The sequence below is a fragment of the Salmo trutta genome, chromosome 20 (assembly GCF_901001165.1).
Source record: "Salmo trutta chromosome 20, fSalTru1.1, whole genome shotgun sequence".
Classification (NCBI taxonomy): Eukaryota; Metazoa; Chordata; class Actinopteri; order Salmoniformes; family Salmonidae; genus Salmo; species Salmo trutta.
This window is the reverse complement of record NC_042976.1, coordinates 10,814,155-10,837,229: the sequence shown is the minus strand read 5'-3', so window position 1 is coordinate 10,837,229 and position 23,075 is coordinate 10,814,155. Positions and strand designations below refer to the sequence as shown.

General features: G+C 41.9%; 1 protein-coding gene across 1 annotated transcript in view; it reads right to left on the bottom strand.

Moving 5' to 3' along the window:
* Positions 1–23,075, bottom strand: part of LOC115155533 (activin receptor type-2A-like) — a 57,819-nt gene that overhangs the window by 15,273 nt on the left and 19,471 nt on the right. The window contains exons 2-4 of the mRNA XM_029702221.1: positions 19,183–19,405; positions 16,440–16,552; positions 13,646–13,800 (exon numbers count right to left, since the gene is read on the bottom strand). Of these exons, the coding sequence (XP_029558081.1) occupies positions 13,646–13,800; positions 16,440–16,552; positions 19,183–19,405 (491 nt within the window). The remainder of the gene's footprint in view (positions 1–13,645; positions 13,801–16,439; positions 16,553–19,182; positions 19,406–23,075) is intronic.

The window sequence follows — 23,075 nt, the reverse complement described above, 5'->3', positions numbered from 1 at the left end:
AAAGCAGTCATTTTGACTGCTCATTATTTTATTTCTCTGCCATTTTTTAAGTCATGCCCCCCTCCGTCCTTGACTTTTCTTAACGTCTATATAACACACTGTCGTTGTCCGAATCTTAATATCAAACAGAACTGGAGTTATAACTAGTTTTAGGAGGGCATGTCATTTAAATGGTTTCCCCTGTTGCCTCGCCTTCTCTCGACAGTAGGGCCTGCTCCGCTCTTTCTCCCGACAGTAGGGCCTGCTCCTCTCCTTCTTCAGACAGTTGGGCCTGCTCTGCTCTTTCTCCCGACAGTAGGGCCTGCTCCGCTCTTTCTCCCGACAGTAGGGCCTGCTCCGCTCTTTCTCTCGACAGTAGGGCCTGCTCCGCTCTTTCTCCCGACAGTAGGGCCTGCTCCTATCCTTCTTCAGACAGTAGGGCCTGCTCCTCTCCTTCTTCAGACAGTAGGGCCTGCTCCTCTCCTTCTTCAGACAGTAGGGCCTGCTCCTCTCCTTCTTCAGACAGTAGGGCCTGCTCCTCTCCTTCTTCAGACAGTAGGGCCTGCTCCTCTCCTTCTCCAGACAGTAGGGCCTGCTCCTCTCCTTCTTCAGACAGTAGGGCCTGCTCCTCTCCTTCTTCAGACAGTAGGGCCTGCTCCTCTCCTTCTTCAGACAGTAGGGCCTGCTCCTCTCCTTCTTCAGACAGTAGGGCCTGCTCCTCTCCTTCTCCAGACAGTAGGGCCTGCTCCTCTCCTTCTTCAGACAGTAGGGCCTGCTCCTCTCCTTCTTCAGACAGTAGGGCCTTGCTCCCAAGGATAAACCAGACTTGTGGAGGTCTACATTTTGTTTCTTCTGAGGTCTTGGCTGATTTCTTTGAATTTTACCATGATGTCAAGCAAAGAGGCACTGAGTTTGAAGGTAGGCCTTGAAATACATCCACAGGTACACCTCCAATTGACTCAAATGATGTAAATTAGCCTATCAGAAGCTTCTAAAGCCATGACATCATTTTCTGGAATTTTCCAAGCTGTTTAAAGGCACAGTCAACTTAGTGTATGTAAACTTCTGACCCGCTGAAATTGTGATACAGTGAATTATAAGTGAAATAATCTGTCTGTAAACAATTGTTTGAAAAATTACTTGTGTCATGCACAAAGTAGATGTCCTAACCGACTTGCCAAAACTATAGTTTGTTAACAAGAAATTTGTGGAGTGGTTGAAAAACGAGTTTTAATGACTTCAACCTAAGTGTATGTAAACTTCCGACTTCAACTGTAATTACCAATTGTGAATTAAGAATAGGACGGGCCATTATATTGTATTGATACACTGTAATTCTAATCTGTAAATGGTATGTACCCTATAACAGTCCACTGAATCCAAGCAGTCTTATCAGTCTACTCTGACCTACTTGGAGTAGGGTACACAGTGAGAGCGTGCATAATTGTACATGCTGAATGGCTTTCAAAATCTGCGAAAATACCCACATCGGCAGCAGGTGAGCAAGTTTCGGGAATGTGGTGATGAGGCTTGTGGAACCTTACATTGGCAAGGGGACAAATGTCACAGTGGACAATTTCTTCACTTCATCATCATCATTAGCGAATAAGTTGCTTGCAAAGAAAACAAATCTGGCTGACACCACTAACAAAGTGAATCGGGAGCTTCTCCCTCGGTGTAAAATAAGGCATCTGCACAGGCGTTGTAGTCCACAACGGTGCTGAAGAGTGACAAGATGACGGGAGAACTGGAGACTATTACGCACTACAACCAAACAAAGTTATGTCAAAGTGTGTCAAGCAAGTTAAAGGTATGACAACTGTGTCAACTGTTAGGACAAGGAATAACAGCTAAGTCAACTGTTAGGACAAGGGATAACAGCTAAGTCAACTGTTAGGACAAGGGATAACAGCTAAGTCAACTGTTAGGACAAGGGATAACAGCTAAGTCAACTGTTAGGACAAGGGATAACAGCTAAGTCAACTGTTAGGACAAGGGATAACAGCTAAGTCAACTGTTAGGACAAGGGATAACAGCTAAGTCAACTGTTAGGACAAGGGATAACAGCTAAGTCAACTGTTAGGACAAGGGAAAACAGCTAAGTCAACTGTTAGGACAAGGGAAAACAGATAAGTCAACTGTTAGGACAAGGGATAACAGCTAAGTCAACTGTTAGGACAAGGGATAACAGCTAAGTCAACTGTTAGGACAAGGGATAACAGCTAAGTCAACTGTTAGGACAAGGGAAAACAGCTAAATGAAATCCAACTGATGCCATTGCGTGATGACGCAATACACAAACACGAGCTTACAATAATTGACTATTTTTGACTGCTATCCTATCGACATATTCATTATAATGCCATTATTGCTTTTGTGCCGAATTTCACTATTCATCAAGGCCACTTGGTGCTTATAATGATTTTTCGGCAGCTGATGTTTTCATAATTTCATTGTGCATCTTGACCATGCGTCTTGGTGGTTGGGGGAATTAAAAAAATATATAGCTTTTACCGTACTCTAACACATATGCTTTCTGTCTCATAGTTGTAACAAAAGGTATTCTACAAATAAAATGTATTGAACACTTGAGTTTGTGTTTTTATGCGTTTTTGTTTTTAAATATAGCCTTGTAACATAAATGAATGAAAATGATATTGTAATATAATAAAAAAGTATTCTAAAATTACCCAAGACCTTCATAAACACAATCAAATGATTATTTTTGCGATAGTATATATGAAACGTATTCATTACACTGTTAGAATGTTGCAGTCAGCTTGAAGGGGGTTCCGTAGAGGCCCAATGGTTCTACTGTTAATGAAAATATGGCTTGTTATTGATCAAACTCAGGCATGTCTCATTGACCTGCGTGCAGCAAGCTTTTTTATAGCCATAAGGGAAGGGGGAGGAGCAGAGAGAGAAAGCGAGGGAGCAGAGAGAGCGAGAGCATGCATTATTTATCCACCCTCCCCCTCTCCTCTCCGAACGAGCAAACGCTTTCCTGTGCTTAGTGTTTTGTGGTGCGGGCGATGACAAGTGGGCGAGAACCACACACACGCACACATATATACACACACACACACACACACACACACACTTAATTGCCCTCTTCAATCCGCCTCTCATGATTATCAAGTACTGTACTTGCATAGGACGCCCATACTGAGAAAGGACCACTCATCCTAGCTAGGCCTAACCAGCCTTCCTTCTATCTGTCTCTAACAGACCCTGTTACACCGATTCATGTACAGCATGTCGACCGGTCTTCTAACTATTATAACACCAATGCAGGAGTGGACATTGGTTCTAAAATCAGCACTGATGTTATTATGTCAGAGAAGAGGGTCTCTTTGTAAAGAGAGGTCGAGTGCCCTTTGGTTCAGGAGCCTCAAAAGGGGTCGACGTGACCTCTGAATTTATAGATAATCCACACCACATGATCCACATGATTAACAGTGATAAACAGTGTTAAATAACACTAATATGTGAAAACAATATTTTGCTTGAACAACTATTTCATTTTGTCGTTATAACAAGGTTGGTAGAAACATGTGGAAATGTGTTGCAGCTCAAGTCGACTACAAAACCCACAATACAAAGCTCTCTCTCTGTGCTGGCTGACTAGCTGGTTAGCTAGCAAACGTAACAACACACAATAATACCAAAGTCAATATCAGCATGTAAAGTAGCTAGCTAGCTGTAAAAGCACCTAAACAAACTGCACTACTAATTTAGGAGCCTCTCATCGAGTTCAACTTGCAGTTCGTCTCAAGTACAGAGTACGTTGCTATAGCAACACCGGCCCTTTCCCACATTTCCCTCAGACACACAGGGCACATTGCGAGATAGTACTTGAAGGAGAAACTGAGGTGAATAATTTGGTACACGGTTTAGATTGAGCACATCTAAGCGAAATCTATACTTTGTCATGAGAATATAAACAGATGAATGTGTTCTAGACAAGTATGACCATACCATCTATTAGCTGATTTGGGGATCTTTTAAAAGAGTTAGTGTCCCCCCCCCCCCCATCTCCAGTAACAAGAACCACACGTCTGTGACCCGTTCCAACACGATTTCCTGACTTCACAGACTGACCAAAAAATGTAGATTGAACCCACTGATAGAACATCAGTACCAGTCAAAAGTTTAGACACACCTACTCATTCAAGGGTTTTTCTTTATTTGTACTATTTTATACATTGTAGAATAATAGTGAAGACATTCTCTCAACCAGCTTCATGAGGTAGTCACCTGGAATGGATTTAAATTAACCGGTGTGCCTTGTTAAAAGTGAATTTGCTTGAGCCAATCAGTTGTGTTGCGACAAGGTAGGGATGGTATACAGAAGATAGCACTATTTGGTGAAAGACCAAGTCCATATTATGGGAAGAACAGCTCAAATAAGCAAAGAGAAACGACAGTCCATCCTTACTTTAAGACATGAAGGTCAGTCAATCAGGAACAAAGTTTTCTTCAAGTGTAGTCGCAAAAAGTTACCTCTGCTGCAGAGGATAAGTTCATTAGAGTTACCAGCCACAGATATTGCAGCCCAAATAAATGCTTCACAGAGTTCAAGTAGCAGACATATGTCAACATCAACTGTTCATAGGAACAGGCCTCCATGGTCGAATTGCTGCAAAGAAACCACTATTAAAGGACACCAATAAGAAGAAGGGACTTGCTTGGGCCAAGAAACACAAGCAATGGTGGAAATCTGTCCTTTGGTCTGATGAGTCCAAATTCTAGATTTTTGGTTCCAACCACCGTATCTTTGTGAGACGCAGAGTAGGTGAACAGATGATCTCTGCATGTGTGGTTCTCACCGGGAAGCATGGAGGAGGTGTGATGGTGTGATGCTGCTTTGCTGGTGACACTGTGTGATTTATTTAGAATTCAAGGCACACTTAACCAGCATGGCTACCACAGCATTCTACCACAGCCATCCCATCTGGTTTGCGCTTAGTTTGACTGTCATGTGTTTTTCAACAGGACAATGACCCAACACACCTCCAGGCTGTGTAAGGGCTATTTGACCAAGAAGGACAGTGATGGAGTGCTGCATCAGATGACCTGGCCTCCACAATCACCCGACCTCAACCCAATTGAGATGGTTTGGGATGAGTTGTACCGCAGAGTGAAGGAAAAGCAGCCAACAAGTGCTCAGAATATGTGGGAAAAGCATTCCAGGTGAAGCTGGTTGAAAGAATGCCAAGAGTGTGCAAAGCTGTCATAAAGGCAAAAGGTGGCTACTTTTAAGAATCTAAAATATATTTTGATTTGTTTAAACCTTTTTTGGTTACTACATGATTCCATATGTGCTATTTCATAGTTGCGATGTCTTCACCATTATTCTACAATGTAGAAAATAGTAAAAATAAAGAAAAACCCTTGAATGAGTAGATGTGTCCAAACTTTTGACTGGTACTGCAGGCTTTCACCTAATTGACAGGAGTTTCATGATTTTTTTTCTGGAAGGTGGATTAGGGCATCACTTTAACTTGAGACTGTTGCTGTTCAGCTGTGGCACAACCTCAGGAACATCAGAAGGGATGCCTGCCTGCCTATGTAGAAATAGTCAATAAAGATGATAAAAGAACAGCATGGCTCCTCACATCTACTTCCCAGCTCAGACTATGTCCAACATGATACACTGGCTTGATGCCAACCTGACCATCTGCCAAAGGTGTCCGTACATTCATGCCTACCGATCAAAACTAAAGGCCATAAAGAGGGACGATAATGTTATGTTGTTATAAACTCAGCAAAAAAAGAAACGTCCTCTCACTGTCAACTGCATTTATTTTCAGCAAACTTAACATGTGTAAATATTTGTATGAACATAACAAGGTTCAACAAATGAGACAAACTGAACAAGACATGTGACTAAAATAATTGGAATAATGTGTCCCTGAACAAAGGGGGGGTCAAAATCAAAAGTAACAGTCAGTATCTGGTGTGGCACCAGCTGCATTAAGTACTCCTCCTCATGGACTGCACCAGATTTGCCAGTTCTTGCTGTGAGATGTTACCCCACTCTTCCACCAAGGCACCTGCAAGTTCCCGGACATTTCTGGGGGGAATGGCCCTAGCCCTCACCCTCCGATCCAACAGCTCCCAGATGTGCTCAATGGGATTGAGATTCGGGCTCTTCGCTGGCCATGGCAGAACACTGACATTCCAGGAAATCACACCACAGAACGAGCAGTATGGCTGGTGGCATTGTCATGCTGGAGGGTCATGTCAGGATGAGCCTGCAGGAAGGGTACCACATGAGGGAGGAGGATGTCTTCCCTGTAACACACAGCGTTGAGATTGTCTGCAATGACAACAAGCTCAGTCCGATGATGCTGTGACACACTGCCCTAGACCATGACGGACCCTCCACCTCCAAATCGATCCCGCTCCAGAGTACAGGCCTCGGTGTAACGCTCATTCCTTCGACGATAAACGTGCATCCGACCATCACTCCTGGTGAGACAAAACCGTGACTCGTCAGTGAAGAGCACTTTTTTCCAGTCCTGTCTGGTCCAGCGACGGTGGGTTTGTGCCCATGGGCAACGTTGTTGTTGGTGATGTCTGGTGAGGATCTGCCTTACAACAGGCCTACAAGTCCTCAGTCCAGTCTCTCTCAGCCTATTGCGGACAGTCTGAGCACTGATGGATTGTGCGTTCCTGGTGTAACTCGGGCAGTTCTTGTTGACATCCTGTACCTGTCCCGCAGGTGTGATGTTCGGATGTACCGATCATGTGCAGATGTTGTTACACGTGGTCTGCTACTGCGAGGACAATCAGCTGTGTACGGACATTGCAATTTATTGCCCTGGCCACATCTGCAGTCCTCATGTCTCCTTGCAGCATGCATAAGGCACGTTCACGCAGATGAGGAGGGACCCTGGGCATCTTTCTTTTGGTGTTTTTCAGAGTCAGTAGAAAGGCCTCTTTAGTGTCCTAAGTTTTCATAACTGTGACCTTAATTGCCTACCGTCTGTAAGCTGTTAGTGTCTTAACAACCGTTCCACAGGTGCATGTTCATTTATTGTTTATGGTTCATTGAACAAGCATGGGAAACAGCGTTAAAACCCTTTACAATGAAGATCTGTAAAGTTATTTGGATTTTCACAAATTATCTTTGAAAGACAGGGTCCTGAAAAAGGGACGCTCTTTTTTTGCTGAGTTTAATATAATTCCTCACCTTACTTTCAGGAATGTCTTACATTTTAAGACCAATATATCCATTCATGCTTCCGTTAGTTAAGGCAAGTGAAGACGTTCTACTACGCAAATGTTCTTAGAATTCACTTCTTTGGGTGCGCCATTTACTAAAATGGCTGCCAAACTGACAAGTATTTGAGGCCTAACTTAGCTTTGGTACAGCCAGGCTTTCAAAAGTATGTGGACACCTGCTCGTAGAACATCTCATCCCAAAATCATGGGTATTAATATGGAGTTAGACCACTCTTCTGGGAAGGCTTTCCACTAGATGTTGGAAGATTGCTGCGGAACATTGCTGCTGAAAAACAGCTTCTCTCAAGGCCATCAGACTGTTAAACAGCCATCACTAACATTGAGTGGCTGCTGCCAACATGCTGACTCAAATCTCTAGCCACTTTAATAATTAAAAATCAGATGTAATAAATGTATCACTAGTCACTTTAAACAATGCCACTTTATATAATGTTTACATACCCTACATTACTCATCTCATATGTATATACTGTACATTATTTACATCTACTGCATCTTGCCTATGCCGTTCGACCATCGTTCATCCATATATTTATATGTACATATTCTTATTCATTCCTTTACACTTGTGTGTATAAGGTAGTTGTTGTGAAATTGTTAGATTACTTGTTAGATATTACTGCATGGTCGGAACTAGAAGCACAAGCATTTCTCTACACTCGCATTAACATCTGCTAACCATGTGTATGTGACCAATATCGCAACTTCATTTTTATGCTGATGATACTGTTATTTACTGTTGTGCCTCGTCTCTTACAAAAGCTTTCCAGAACTTGCAAACTGCTTTTTATACTGTTCAACATACCTTGTGTCAATTGAAGCTTATCCTCAATACTGACAAAACTAAACTAATGGTGTTTTCTAAAACAAGAAATAGACCTGTGAACCTTTCACCTATTACTACCTGTCAGGGCAAGGAGATTGAGGTTGCAACCTCATATAAATATCTTGGAATTTTGATTGATGATGGCCTCTCTTTTAAAATGCATATTCAACAACTTACAAAAAAATTGAAGCTTATTTTAGGAATAAGGCCTGTTTTTCTTTTGAAGCCAGAAGGAGGCTAGTATCAGCTACATTTATGCCTTTACTAGACTATGGAGATATTTTATATATGAATCCTTCCGCTCAGTGTTTGAGATCAATTGACACCCTTTACCATGGCACTTTGAGATTTATTTTAAACTGCAAAACCCTTACGCACCACTGCACTTTGTATACCAGGGTTGGCTGGCCTTCTCTAGTCACTCGTAGGCTCAGTCACTGGTATACTTTTATTTACAAAGTAAACCCAAAATGGCTACCTTTTTATTTGGGCATTTTTATTGTTCAGAAATGTGGTGGGTACTCTCTTCATTCGCTGGACTTTATCCTGCTAACTGTTCCAAATGTCCGAACTGAATTTGGTAAAAGGGCTTTTATGTACTCTGCACCATCGTCTTGGAACGCCTTACAAAATACTTTTAAACTGGAAGAACTTGTCCCGATTGGTATTTTTAAATCACTGATGAATGATCTTGAGACTGATTCCCTGACATGTCAATGTTTTTAATTTGCTGTTTTGATTTTGTTTTACTCTTGTGAATTCTATGGTTTTTACTAGATTATTTGTAGTTTTTCATGTTGTTTGTCTGTAATTTTTGTAATAACTTGGTGCTGCCTATCTTGGCCAGGACGCTCTTGAAAAAGAGATTTTAAATCTCAATGAGCCTTTCCTGGTTAAATAAAGGTTAAATAAATAAAAAATAGCATTTGATTTGATTTGGGACTTGATTCCATTCAGCCACAAGAGCATTAGTCCTGGCTCGCAGTCGGCACTCCAATTCATCCCAAAGGTGTTCGATGGAGTTGAGGTCATGGTTCTGCGAGGGCCAGTCAAGTTCTTCCACACCGACCCTCGACAAACCATTTCTCTATAGACCTCACTTTGTGCACGGGGGCATTTTCAAGCTGAAACAGGAAAGAGCCTTCCCCAAACTGTTGCCACAAAGTTGGAAGCACAGAATCATCTACAATGTAATTGTATGCTGTAGCGTTAAGATTTTGCTTCACTGGAACTCATGGGCCTAACCTGAACCATGAAAAACAGCTTGAGACCATTATTCCTCCTCCACCAAACTTTACAGTTGGCACTATGCATTGTGGCAGGTAGTGTTCTCCTGGCATCCGCCAAACCCAGATCTGTCCGTCGGACTGCCAGACGGTGAAGCGTGATTCATCACTCCAGAGAGCGTGTTTCCACTGCTCCAGACTCCAATGGTGGCGAGCTTTACACCACTCCAGCTGACGCTTGGCACTGCGAATGGTGATCTTAGGCTTGTGTGCGGATGCTCAGCCATGGAAACCCATTTCATGGGTAGTGAGTGTTGCAACCGAGGACAGACGATTTTTACGCCCTGCGCTTTCAGCACTCGGCGGTTCTGTAAGCTTATGTGGCTGAGCCGTTGTTGCTCCTAGGTGTTTCCACTTCACAATAACAGCACTTACAGTTGACCGGGGCAGCTCTAGCAGGGCAGAAATTTGACTAACTGACTTGTTGAAAAGGTGGCATCCTATGACGGTGCCACGTTTAAAAGTCACTGAGCTCTTCAGCAAGGCCATTCTACTGACAATGTTTGTCTATGGAGAGTGCATGGCTGTGTGCTAGATTTTATACACTTGTCAGCATCAGGTGTGGCTGAAATAGCCGAATCCACTAATTTGAAGGGTTGTCCACATAGTTTTGTATATATAGTGTACTTTGCGAGCCTTCATCTGACAGTGTGTGTGTGCGTGTGTGTGTGCGCGCTTGTGTGTGTGTGTGCGCGTGTGTCAGATAGGCACAGTAAATGCTCCGTCTCATCCCATCAGAGTAAGGGAGATGCGTTTCCTGAACAAGCGGCATTTCTCAGAAAATTCATCTCAGGCTCCTTCTCTAAAGCCGACTCCAAACTCTCAGCCAACCAATAGCACAAGCTCAAGTACAGTAACCATATACAACCCATAGCTACTGATCTGTCTTATACAGCAGTACTTCTCTCACAGTATGCCGTGATGGAGGAAAAGTTTATGAACAAAGCAGGCCACAGTAAAAACAAAGAGGTGTTGCGTCTACAGTGGCATATCTGCAGCCTCGGTACTAGTCTCTTTACATAATACACTCCCTGTACTCCATCCACTGAGGTGACTCCATGTCATGTGCCAAAGAGACTGGCCTTTCTGCCATCTTCAAATATGAACATTCTATCATTAATGGGCTCGAGGAGAACAGAGGGTTTGATCCTGATTCGATCACCCTCACAGCTATCCTCCAATCACAACGATTATGCAAATATTGGAACTCTATCTGTTTTTTTCTCCACAGAACATGTTGGTATCTGGTTGCTATGCAATTGTTTTTTGTTTGTCCAGAAGAAACAGTCTGTCAAAAGTTGTCAAAAGTTGCTTGCTCACATCTAAATTCTAAAACTAAACATACTGCAATACCAACCACAAAACATCTTGGTTTTAAGCCTCAAAATACAACAACTTGCCTAGCTAACAGCTAAATGTTTGTTTTTGACTTTGTTATAAATTCTAATTTTAGAATTTCCTTGCCCCCCAGCAACCAAATCGAACGCTCTGCACCTTATTGTGACTTTTTATTGGTAACGACCTATAAAACGTCACAATACGTTCGATTTGGCTGCACTTGAAGAGCATAGTCAGAACCACACATTTCTGATTATTCTATGCAAAACAATTGCGGACATTTAGCTCTATCATCATAGTTATACAGCAAGTAACTGCATGCTTTTCATGATCAGTAAATACCAGCCTAACAATATTTAAGAAATAAGGCACAGGGGTGTGTGGTATATGGCCAATATTCCACAGCTAAGGGCTGTTCATAATCACAACGCAAAGCACGACGCAACCCCCAAGGTGCCTTATTGCTATTATGAACTGGTCACCAACATAATTAGAGCAGTAAAAATACATGTTTTGTCATACCCGTGGTATACGGTCTGATATAACACGGCTGTCAGCCAATCAGCATTCAGGACTCGAACCACCCAGTTTATAACTCTCATTATACCATGGCATTGTTGAATATTTGTTTTGTCTTAAAGGGCATTTTAGAGCGTGCATTCTTTCCCTATAATGCACAGAATATCAGCACGGTATAATTCAACGGCTGTAGCTAGTTGACTCTTACATGTTCTATGTTGGAGCTGACTTTGAAAGCAAAATTCGAATAGATCCAAACTAGGACTGATGGTTTGGTTAGCTAAACTAGCAAGTCGGTTTGTTTGGTTACCACGGCAACTACTGTATCTATCTAGTAAACTTGCTAGCTACTTCAGTGGATGTTGAAGTACCGGCAAATGAACACATTTCTAGCTGTAAATGTGTTAAATTACAACCTATAAAACGTCACAATACGGTGCAGAGCATTCGATTTGGCTGCTGGGGGCCAAGAAGACCCCAAGCTCCGCTAAAAACATTGACAACTACGTGCCGTTTTCAAGGGGGTTGTTAAATAAATGTTAACTATTTGGTTTTAATATCATCACCTCTTGAAGAGCGTAGTCAAAATGAAACATTTCTGATCATTCCACTTTTAGCTCTATCATCAGAGTTATACAGCAAGTAACCACATGCTTTGCATGGTCAGTAAACTGATGATGCAATTTCAGAAACGTGACAGTAGCCTATCCATTTGGCATGTAGCTAGCTAGTTAGCTAGCTAAGCAAACATGTATTACTTGCTTGCTTAATTAGAGATTAGGTTTTTGGAAAGAGCTTGACATCGGTAAATCCTCATCCTGGTAAAGTTGTGAGTCAGACTACTGTCATCACCACTATAGATGACAAGCAAATATAGCCATCTAGTTTATCCCGCAAAAGTTAGCTTAGTAACTAGCCATATTGATGTGATCTGTTGTTAGCTAGCTAGCCAATTTGACGTGATCCATCAATCATGTCTTTCAGCAGTAATCGTGATTAAACACTTAAAAACTGTTGAAAAAGGGATGTTAGGTAACTTCGCTAAGTTGGCCTACATTGAAGGGAGAAAAAAGTACATTCGGTCTTCTTACCACTATGCTATATGTTTAGCCAACTGTACAAAGTTTCTACCAGTACAGTAGCTTACAAAGTAAACATAATTAGCTAACAGTACATTGACAAATGCACCCTTCTGCTGCTTGACAGGCAGAGCCCACAAAGGATGGAAAATAACCTAAACCACTCCTATTTGTCAGGTATAGTTCACTTGTATTTTATATCACTCAGATATCCACTTAATGGTGGCCAATATTGAGAGATATCTTGAGGCTACCCTCACATATTAATTGATGTTACCTGATCATGAAAAGCATGCAGTCACACGCTGTATAACTCTGATAGAGCTAAATGTGCGCAATTGTTATTGTATGGACTAATCAGAAATGTGTAGTTCTGTCTATGCTCTTCAAGAGGGGATATTACAACCAAATAGTTCAGATTTATTTAACAATCCCTTGAAAACGGCACGCAGTTGTCAATAGTTTGAGCGGAGCTGGGAGTCTCCATGCCCACAGCAGGCAAATCCAACACTCTGCACCGTATTGTGACGTTTTATTGATAACGACTTATTGAACTTTGAGATTGCCAAAAGGCCAGTCTCTTTGGCAATGATAAGGAGTGGCATGTTAGCTAAAGACTAGCATATCTAGTCTTTAGACTAGCATATCTGTGGACACTAAATATAGTATATATCTCACTGGTCACCCCCAAAGCCAATTCTTCCTTTGGCTGCCTCTCCTTCCAGTTCAATGCTGCCAATGACTGGAACAAACTGCAAAAATCTCTGAAGCTGGAGACTCTTACCTCCCTCACTAGCTTTAAGCACCAGCTGTCAGAGCAGCTCACAGATCACTGCACCCGTACATAGCCCATCTGTAAATATCCCATCCAATCTACCTCATCCCCATACTGTTATTTATTTATCTTGCTCCTTTGCACCCCAGTATCTCAACTTGCACATTCATCTTCTGCACATTCTACCATTCCAGTGTTTAATTGCTATATTGTAATTACTTTGCCACCATGGCCTATTTATTGCCTTACCTCTCTTATCCTACCTCATTTGCATATGCTGTATATAGATTTTTCTACTGTATTATTGATTGTGTGTCTGTTCATTCCATGTGTAACTCTGTGTTGTTGTATGTGTCGAACTGCTTTGCTTTATCTTGGCCAGGTCGCAATTGCAAATGAGAACTTGTTCTCAACTTGCCTACCTGGTTAAATAAAGGTGAAATAAAAATACCTTGCTTGCATCATCCAACCAACACAGATCAAATGCTAGCTACAAGTGAAATTAAAATGAGAACAACACTCATTCATATACAGCATCTAGCCTATTAAAGTTAAAGAGGGTTTTGTTCATTAGTGCTGTGTGTTGTCATACCTGTGTGGGCACCAGGACTAGAGGGTATGCCAGCTTGTGATGGCGATACATCCAGAACGAGAAGAGGATGATGGCAGTTATGCCTATGATGGGCACCAGTGAGTACATCAGAGTGGTGAAGACAGGAGGCTTCTGGGTAACCGGGTTCGACGTTGCTATGGAGGGAAAGAGAAGAGAGGGAGAGAGAAAGAGAGAGAGAATTAAATCAATCAATCTACATTATACCAGGACAAAAGGACTATTATAGGATGTACTCCAAAAAAAAGGAGCGCTGAAAGAGGATTTTGTAAAAATGAGTTCACTTTGCCAAGAATGTGAAAAAGAATGAGTTATGTGTTGCAGTCTCTGTGTTCATTATATAGAGATGATATGGGCTCAACTTTAGCTGGCTGATGTCATTTTTATCGAATGCATTTCTAGCTATCAAGCTAAAGCATGTTTGGTTCGCCGGCTCCCATCCTGGCACAGGCCCATTACAGAGCTTCATGAGAGAGAGAGATAAGACTGGATCGTGCCTCGTCGCCAAAGCAGAAGCCCCACCACATAATCACAATATCCACTCGTGTCACCTCTGAGGTGGATTCCCCTTCCTTCGCCTGCCAGCGTGACATCTAGTGTGTGTGTGTGTGTGTGTGAGAGAGAGAGACCTTGTGCCATTGCTTCTCTATGTGGGTGACCTCAGCTGAACTGGCATTAGGTAGCAAAAGAGGGGCACTGTTCATGATGCTGCCTGCCTGCCACAACCCCCCATGCAGTGCACCTCCTCCCACCCTCTACCCGTCGCTCCCCTCCCCCAGCTCCCTGCCCAGTGCTCCATTTTAGCTGCAAGCGGGATAAGAACCCGGATTAGCCTTTGAAATGAAAAACATAGCAGTCCCAAACCCCCATCCTCTCCACCCTGCCTCCTTTGCCTGCATCCTCCCCCCCACCCCCAGGCAGGATCACCACACGGCACACACCACGGAGTCGCTCTGGTCAGCAGGTGACGCTCTCTCCCACTCTCTATCCACTCCTAGGGCCCTATAAAATCTGCGTTACGGAGAACACGGCCGGAATCACGGAACCCAGACATTAAAACGGAATTCAACAATACTCCAAAATCTATTGAACTAAATGTACTGAAGACATGAACAAAATGCATCAGTGATTTATTTGTATTTTCCTGTAACTTTCTGAAATGGCACAGTTCTGTGTGTATGTGTACGGTTTCCCAAAAACCTAACTACAGAGTAGCCTATGCCTACCTGGCAGAATGATCTCATGATTATTTTCATCAATCCAGTGGCTATTTGTTCAGCAAACTCTGCAATCACATGAGTGCTACAGATACATTGCTATCCAAACAACAGTCTCTGGCTGGTGCACAGGTGAATCAAAGGGGAACTGCACCCAAAAATCGAAATGTATTACATTTTTCCCAAACCTGAAAAGTGGTCTCCGGATATGGTTTAAGCATTGTTGCGGACTTAGAAAAACAACAAAATTGGACATTCTATTTAAACAGTGTGGCTTTAAGAGCAAAAAAACAGAAAGAAATGGAAAACTGGAAAAACTAAACAGAGAAAAAGGAATTTATAGGACCCTACACTTCTGCATTGTCGCTCTCCAAAATAGGCCCTATTGCAAGGTTTAAAAAAAACCCGCAGCTGTGACTGTGTGACTATGTGACTGTTTATGACTATGTGACTGTGTGTGACTATGTGACTGTGTGTGACTATGTGACTGTGTGTGACTATGTGACTGTGTGACTATGTGACTATGTGACTGTGTGACTATGTGACTGTGTGTGACTATGTGACTGTGTGTGACTATGTGACTGTGTGTGACTATGTGACTGTGTGTGACTATGTGACTGTGTGTGACTATGTGACTGTGTATGCTGCCTCTGTCACTCGATTCCATAGTCAGGCTCCGACCTAGCTTTTTGTTCCAAATATCCAGGGCATTCCACATCTAGTTAGTCGCTGCTGCAAATACATGTCCACGTTCAGTTGCATAAGCGGAGGGAATAAGGCCCTTCCCCCACACCAACCCAACGCTTCAATACATCCTATTCTGTAACCTTTATCTGACTCCAATGCAAGAACACACTGATTTTCCCCATGAATTAACAGGACTATTCTGAAAAGGGCATTTCTGTTCATTGTTAAGCAACAATAGGACAACTGGAAAAGGAGTTTCCCAACCACAACATTAAGGCATTTTTGATTAGATGTTTCTTTTCATTATACTTTACTGAGGTGGTATTAAAAAAAAAAAAAAGATTGTTTAAAAATGAGTGTTTTTAGAACAATTACGAGAAGAATGTAGCCAGGACCAAGAAATTCCAGAACCAAGGTACATTAAGGAAGCTGATGTCAGTGTGTCCCTGCCCAGCTAGCTAAACCTCCTCTGACTGAGTCACTGCATTCCTCCTCCTGCTAAGAGGATGTTTAGCAGTGAGGCCCGTTAGCTCAACAGGGATAATGAGGACAGACCAGCCCCTTTAATCTGAAAAACACAGCAATCCCTGAGGAATGACACACAAGCAGCCACACAGGACACGGTCCGACACGCAATGGCACACACTTCCTGGACCTGGGCAAGCCACATAAAACCAGACCACAGCAGAACGTCAGCGTTACGTAATGTGTGAAAACTAACGGATTGGGTTATTTATTTTGTCTCGTGAAGTTAATAGGACACAAAAAGTCGCATTTCGAATTTCAGCTAAACAGATTTTTCAGTTCATATGGTGTTACACACACGCAGACACATGCACACGTGTACGCACACAGACAAACCCAGAACTTACTCTGAACAGCTTGTGTGTTGTCAGGAGTGTAGACAAACTTCTCGTTACACATGTTTCCTTCACAGCAGCAGAAGAACACGTCAGGGCTTTCTTTCTTCTCCACACATTCAGTACTGAAAAACAAGTGCGAGACGATGCTGTCAGTGTCACAATCATGTTGGAAAGACCACGCTTTTGTAATTTATTTGGTTTCTTTGTGTTACAATTGTATACAAACAAAAAAAGCTTTTCTTTCAGAATTTCAGAACTATCCTTGAGTTTCAGACCGGAGCGATGCAGGTATAGGATGTAAAAAAAACTCAAGTTCAAGTGCTTGGCCCTTATGATGCTGTAGTTTATGTTGTTGTAGGTACAGTATGTTACTTCCTGTAAACAAGTTTATTCTTTTTTGTGTTTCACCAAGTTGGGTGGGACGGAAAAAAATAAAGAATTCTACATTAACTGACAAAATTACATTCCATGGCAGTTAAACCACATGAAAGCAACGAATAGATAAACAAGCTTATTAGCCCAAGCAGAAACCCAACGAGCAATGTTCACTCCAAGAACAAGAAGAGAAAAGCAGTCAGACCGTTTGGCTGTTGTTTACACGTTACATGTAGAGCACGCACCTGCCGGTAAGCTGCCGCACGGTGCGGTCAGAGTTAGCTGCCGCACGGCGCGGTCAGAGTTAGCTGCGGTCAGAGCTACCTGTTGCTCTACATTTAGTAATAACATGGAAGCACGCCACACTTGAAAAATACATGGATCCGGTTGCTGCAGGTGGGAGCGGTTGCTGCAGTTGGGAGGTAAAGGGGTTCAACGGCATGTTAAGACAAGAGGACCAGGTAACTAAGCCTTCCTGGGCTCTGGTTCAACAGCATGTTAAGGAAAGAGCCGCCAGGTAACTCAGCCTTTCTGTGACTGGGCTCTCGCACGCTATAAAATTAAATGTTTCTGGTAATGCTAGGCTAGCTGACATGTTGGATGGATAGCTGAGAAGATATCACAATACAGTGGAATGGATGTGTGTATTGTTGTGAATTGTTAGATACTACAGCACTGTTGGAGCTAGCAACACAAGCATTTCTCTACACCTGCAATAACATTTGCTAAATATGTGTATGTGACAAATAAAATGTGATTTGATTTGGATGGAGAGCAAAGCTTAAAAGAAACAGCATGTTAACTGAAGAGAGGCTCAAAACACTTAAACATCAGCTGATATATGGACATAAGACCCTTAGTGAGGAAAAATAAAATCTCTCTGTCTCGGTCTGTTCTGGCTCAGAGGGCAATATGCAAACATCTAGGCCTAGCTTGTTTCAAAAAAACATTGCAGGTCTTAAATCACTTGAGAAGAAGCTCTACTGCTTATCACAGTAGCGTAGCTGTTAGAACAAGTTGAGACGGCTGATGCTGCCATTTTAAAACAGTTGGCAAGAAACCAGAGCGGTGTTCAAATACCCATACTAACATACTGTATACTACATACTTAATGAGTATATATTACATACTATTAGTTCATTTTAGTATATTGTAAACAAACGGTATCCTTTCAGTTGAGAGTACTAGCGTGTCGCCTATCTACCGGAAGTGGATGCTGTTGCTATGCAACCTCTTGCTAGCTTGTTAGCATAACAAATTACTAGCTAGACATTTTACGACTTCGGTGTGTTCGTAAATTCAATCTGGAGTGCGTTCTGGGAGTTTGTAAATTCAGAGCGGTGTCAGATTGTCCGTTCGTAATTTAAGAGCGTATTGCTCTTGGAGCGCACGTCAATGGACGCTCTGGCCGAGGAGTAGGGTTGATCATTTTTTGCCGACGTTTACTGACATTGGCCATATTCAACAGGTGTTGAGCGTTCGTAAATTCATCAGTTATTCTGCACTCTGGCACACTCAGAAGAGAGTACTCAGAAATCGGAGTAGATAGCCAGAGCGAATTAACAATGACCATTGAGAACGCTCAACGACTTTACCACTTAGCTAAGCTAAGAATGACATATAGTTAAAATACTGGCAAGTTCGATGTATTAGTAGGCAACTAACATTAGGTAGCTAGCTAACATACCGGTTCATACTGCTGTAATGATATACTGCGGTTTGTAAGGATAGCGTAGCTAACAAATTGTCAGCCAACGTAACTTATTTGAAAAGTCATTACTTTATTACATCGCTCAACATTTTCTTAACATTTGTCATAATTAGTTGAAGCAATGAAATTGTATCCGCTCTCGTCGGACTTCGGCTGCATATTCTCAGCCATTTTGTTTTTTACATCTGAAAACGTTGTGAAGCCACGCCCATTTTCTGAAGAATTGTATTATGGGCCCTAAAAGCAAGGAAATAGTGTCCACTGCTTGTATACTTCGTATTTTGGCGAATTTAGTACAACATCCAGGAACTTTTGACATACTAACTCTATCCATACTATGTTCAGTAAGCATACTACATACTCAATTTACGTCTCAAATAGTACGGTTAGTATGAGTATTGGAACACAGCTCAGGTTCATGATGATTTTTCTTGCTCCCCATTCGACATCTTTAACATCATATTCATGGAACGACCAAGTCCTCACATAGAATGGAGATCCTATATAGGCCTATAAGAATAGTTTTCACTGATATACTGATAACATTTGTGACCCATTGCAACACACCAATGACACGGTGGAATGATTAAGTGTGTCATTGGTGTGTTGTAACAGATCACAAATGTTATAGGAACCACCACAGAGCCCTGATGCAATAGGCCCTACCTGTCATAGCAGTTGTGATCATCCAGCCAACAGCCCTGCTTTACGATCTCTACGATTCCCGACACGTTCCTCCAAGTGGCGAAACAGTGTCTCCGCTTGTCCTTCTCCCCGGCACACGTCTCGATGCCACTGCGGTTCCCTCGGTTCTCCTGGATGGCAGCAGGGTTGGGGTTGTAGTTATAGTGGACACACTCCTGTGTTTCCATCCGACCCAGGATCGCCCCTGAGAAATAGAGACATGGAGACACTAGATCAGATTTTGAAGGTGAATGTTGAACAGAAGTCTTGTTTTACGGTAAATGGGTTGATGTAATAAATCATTTGAGAGAATAGATTTAATGGCGTTCAAAACACAGAAACAAGATCGAAAGAAACACATAACAAATATGCCTACTGCGTCCTGCACATCAACAGAGTTCATGTTGGGCCTGCCCTGTCTACAGTGTGCCATCATACAGTATGTCCTATTTGTTTCATGTTCTTTTAATCTACTACTTATCTATTGCTCTCATGAAGCAATGCACGGATGATGTCCCTTTCTGCCCAGTGCAGGAGCATTCCAGGACAGAGGCATTAAGAACACTCCAGTGCTACAGTGATCAATAACACAGTCATTGCCCCCCTACAGTGTGAAGCCTTACCACATCCCTGTAATTAACCAGTGGTGACGAGTGTGTCCCTCTAGAGACCGACATAGTCTTCAAATGCTGTGTGGGAAAATCTGTGGCCCTGGCAGGCCTTAATATGACTTGTTAGTGATTATGTTTGATAGGTCCAGGAGGGTAATGGGGCAGAACAATCATTTAGCCCACCGGTCTAGGCCTGACAGTATGCTCGGAGCTGTACAACCCACGCTACACGAGTCAATCAAACAATTGCCAATAATGTACTGTCATGCATATGGTCGACAATAGAATAGGTAGGCTGTAGAACAGGTAGGCTGTAGAACAGGTAGACTGTAGAACAGGTAGGTTGTAGAACAGGTAGGCTGTAGAACAGGTAGGATAAGTAACAGGTAGGCTGTAGAACAGGTAGGATAGGGAACAGGTAGGCTGTGGAACATGACAGGTAGGAATTATGAATTAACAAGTTTACGAGATTTAATAACTGAATAATTGATTAAAAAAAAATGGAAATCAGTAAAATCGCTATAACTAACGTACCAATTCATTTTTGTGATTTTACTGACATCAATTTGTTTATTAATTATTACGTGATTAAAACTCATAAAATCTGATAGTCTACCATTACTTGTTACTTTTGTAAACTTTCATTATCCCTCCTCATGAGAGAGAGAAACTTAAAAATGTCTTAAAGTAACAGAATTACAAGGCAATATTTCTTAAAATTACAGAAGGTAAACAGTTTTTTGTATCCGTTTATCCAGAAATCAAAGCCTTTACCTATACCTAACTTTTCAGATGGAAAATGGTTGAAAAATGAATCTATGCCTTCCTTATCCCCCCAAAAAACACTCTTAGCTTTCATTTGACAGCCAATTTGATATGCTCCTACGAATTTTCCTTGTTGGTGCTCATTGGTCCTATAAAGGGGAATGAGCTAGATACTCTCAGACACCAAAAAGGCCAAACAAAAAATGATGTATCTTTTAAATTTAATCCTTGACACTTAATCTTATCTAAATAACTGGGGGAAAGGATATTGAATTTAAAGTACAAAACAGCCTGAGGGTACCATATTGTTTATGAAACAACATGAGATGGTTTTGTGGTTAACCCTGACAAAACCTCAAGAAGTAGGCCTAACACTGACCGACAAAAACAAGGCTTATTCAGCTAAAGGATGTGGTGGGTGTGGTTTGACAACTTATTATTGCTAAGACAGAGAACAGAGGCTCTGACACAACAATGAGCATGTAAAGACCTCTCTCTCTCTCTCTCTCTCTGAGTACCAAATAGAGGAGAACTAACAGTTCAGGCATAGAAAGCTTTCTATAAATAGGCTTGTCAACTTGATTTAGCTCAGAAGGTATAAAATGCTACTGTTTAGCCTACGTATCTAATCTAAGTCTATTCTTAACACATGTTGTCCTTGGGGTTAAAAATACAACACATCCTTAGTTTCAAATAATTTCTAATTTAAAAAGTACAGAGATATTTTGAGAGAGACAGGAGAGAGAAAGAGAGAGAGAGAAGGTATTGAAAAGACAGGGAGAGAAAGTGAGCGGGAGAGAGATATGTGACTAATTTCAGGAAACTAGGCATATGTTGCGCCTCACTAGTTCACAGGAGAGCCATTTGAACGTAACTTTTTTTTTTTTTTATCTAAATGTGTTTTTTGACAGAAATGCCTTCTGGAACATGTGAACTTTCATGTGCTTTAAAAACAAATAAAATTGTTAAAATTACGAGCCTAGTGGGTTTAGCCACAGAAAAAGACGGCAACCTTCCCGCTAGCCATGATTGGCTGAGATAATGATGGGCTGGACATGCTGAAAGATGAGTTCGGATTGGTCTGCCATGTAGCCTGCTTCTGTCTATAATATGAGCTGCTCAGTATGTGTAGGTAATCCTTTCTAAAGCTGCTTTTTTTTAAAAAACGATTTCATATAGTAGAAGTGCATAAGTGTTAATCTCCACTTTCTGGAGGACCGAATTTTGAAATCAGTGGAATTAGAGTATGATAGCTCAGGAGATGGAGAACATTCTGCCGTTTGATTGCAAATATGCAGACGGAGTCAAAAAGAGAACACACAGAAGGCCGTTGTATAAAACACCTGTCTCCAGATTACATCTTCAAACTAAGGGCAACCATGGCATCCATAACAGAGAGAGAGAAGCGACCAACCATGTATACGGGTAAGAGAGTCTAGCTAGCTACATTTTCAGATATTACATGTTTCTAATTTTGTCATAAAGTCATTTTCATTTCAAGTTAAAGTGTACTGTTAGCTAGCTAGCTAACGTTAGCAGGCTGGCTAGGTAGCTAACATTACGTGTATGATCTGTGTAGTAATATTATTCCTATCTCAGAGCCATTTGCATTGGTAGTTATGTTAGCTACTGTAACGTTGAACCTGGTTGGTTAGCTACCTGCAGATTCATGCAGGGTAGTAACGTTATGAGTTGGGATTATGGTTCATTGTTTAGCTAGCTAGATGTCTTAACAAAAGACTCCACTATGCAAGTAACTATTTCAATAGAATTTTCATGATGTCACTGCAACAACTGTCGATAGACGTAGAGTGTAAATTCGCTCTGGCTATCTACTCCAATTTCAGAGCACTCTAGTCTGTGTGCCAGAGCACAGAATAACTGACATATTTATAAAGGCTCAACACACATTGAATATGGCCAGTGTCAGTAAACGTTGGCAAAAAAGCTTAACTACATTTTTTGCAAGCAGCACAGTTGCAGTCACCAATGCTCTAGATAACATAAAAACAGCCTAACCAGCTCTGCTAGGGTGAGTAAAATGGTCAGTGAGCTGTTCTCTCATTTGTGTCTGGAAGTAGCTTGCTAGCTAGCCAACGTTTGCCAGTTAGCTTGGGTGCTTGACTGCTGTTGTTAGGTCAGAACGCTCGGATCAACCCTCCTTTTCGGCCAGTGTCCACTCTGAACGTTCCGAGAGCGAAAAGCTCCGAATTTACGAACGGACAATCTGACAACGCTCTGAGTTTATGAACGACCAGAGCACACTCTGGCACTCTAGATTACATTTACAAACACACCCATAGTATAAGCCAGCCTTTAGTCGTGAAATCTTTGGTTGTTTAGTACATAGACTCACATGTGAATCCTTAAAGAGATGGGTGGGGCTAAAGCTTAAAAGGGCATGAACGATGCTGAATGGGTGTAAACAAAGAAGAGCTCTCCAGTAGGTATGAAAACATTCAAGGACCATTTTCTCAAAAGTGAGGTTACAAGTTTATC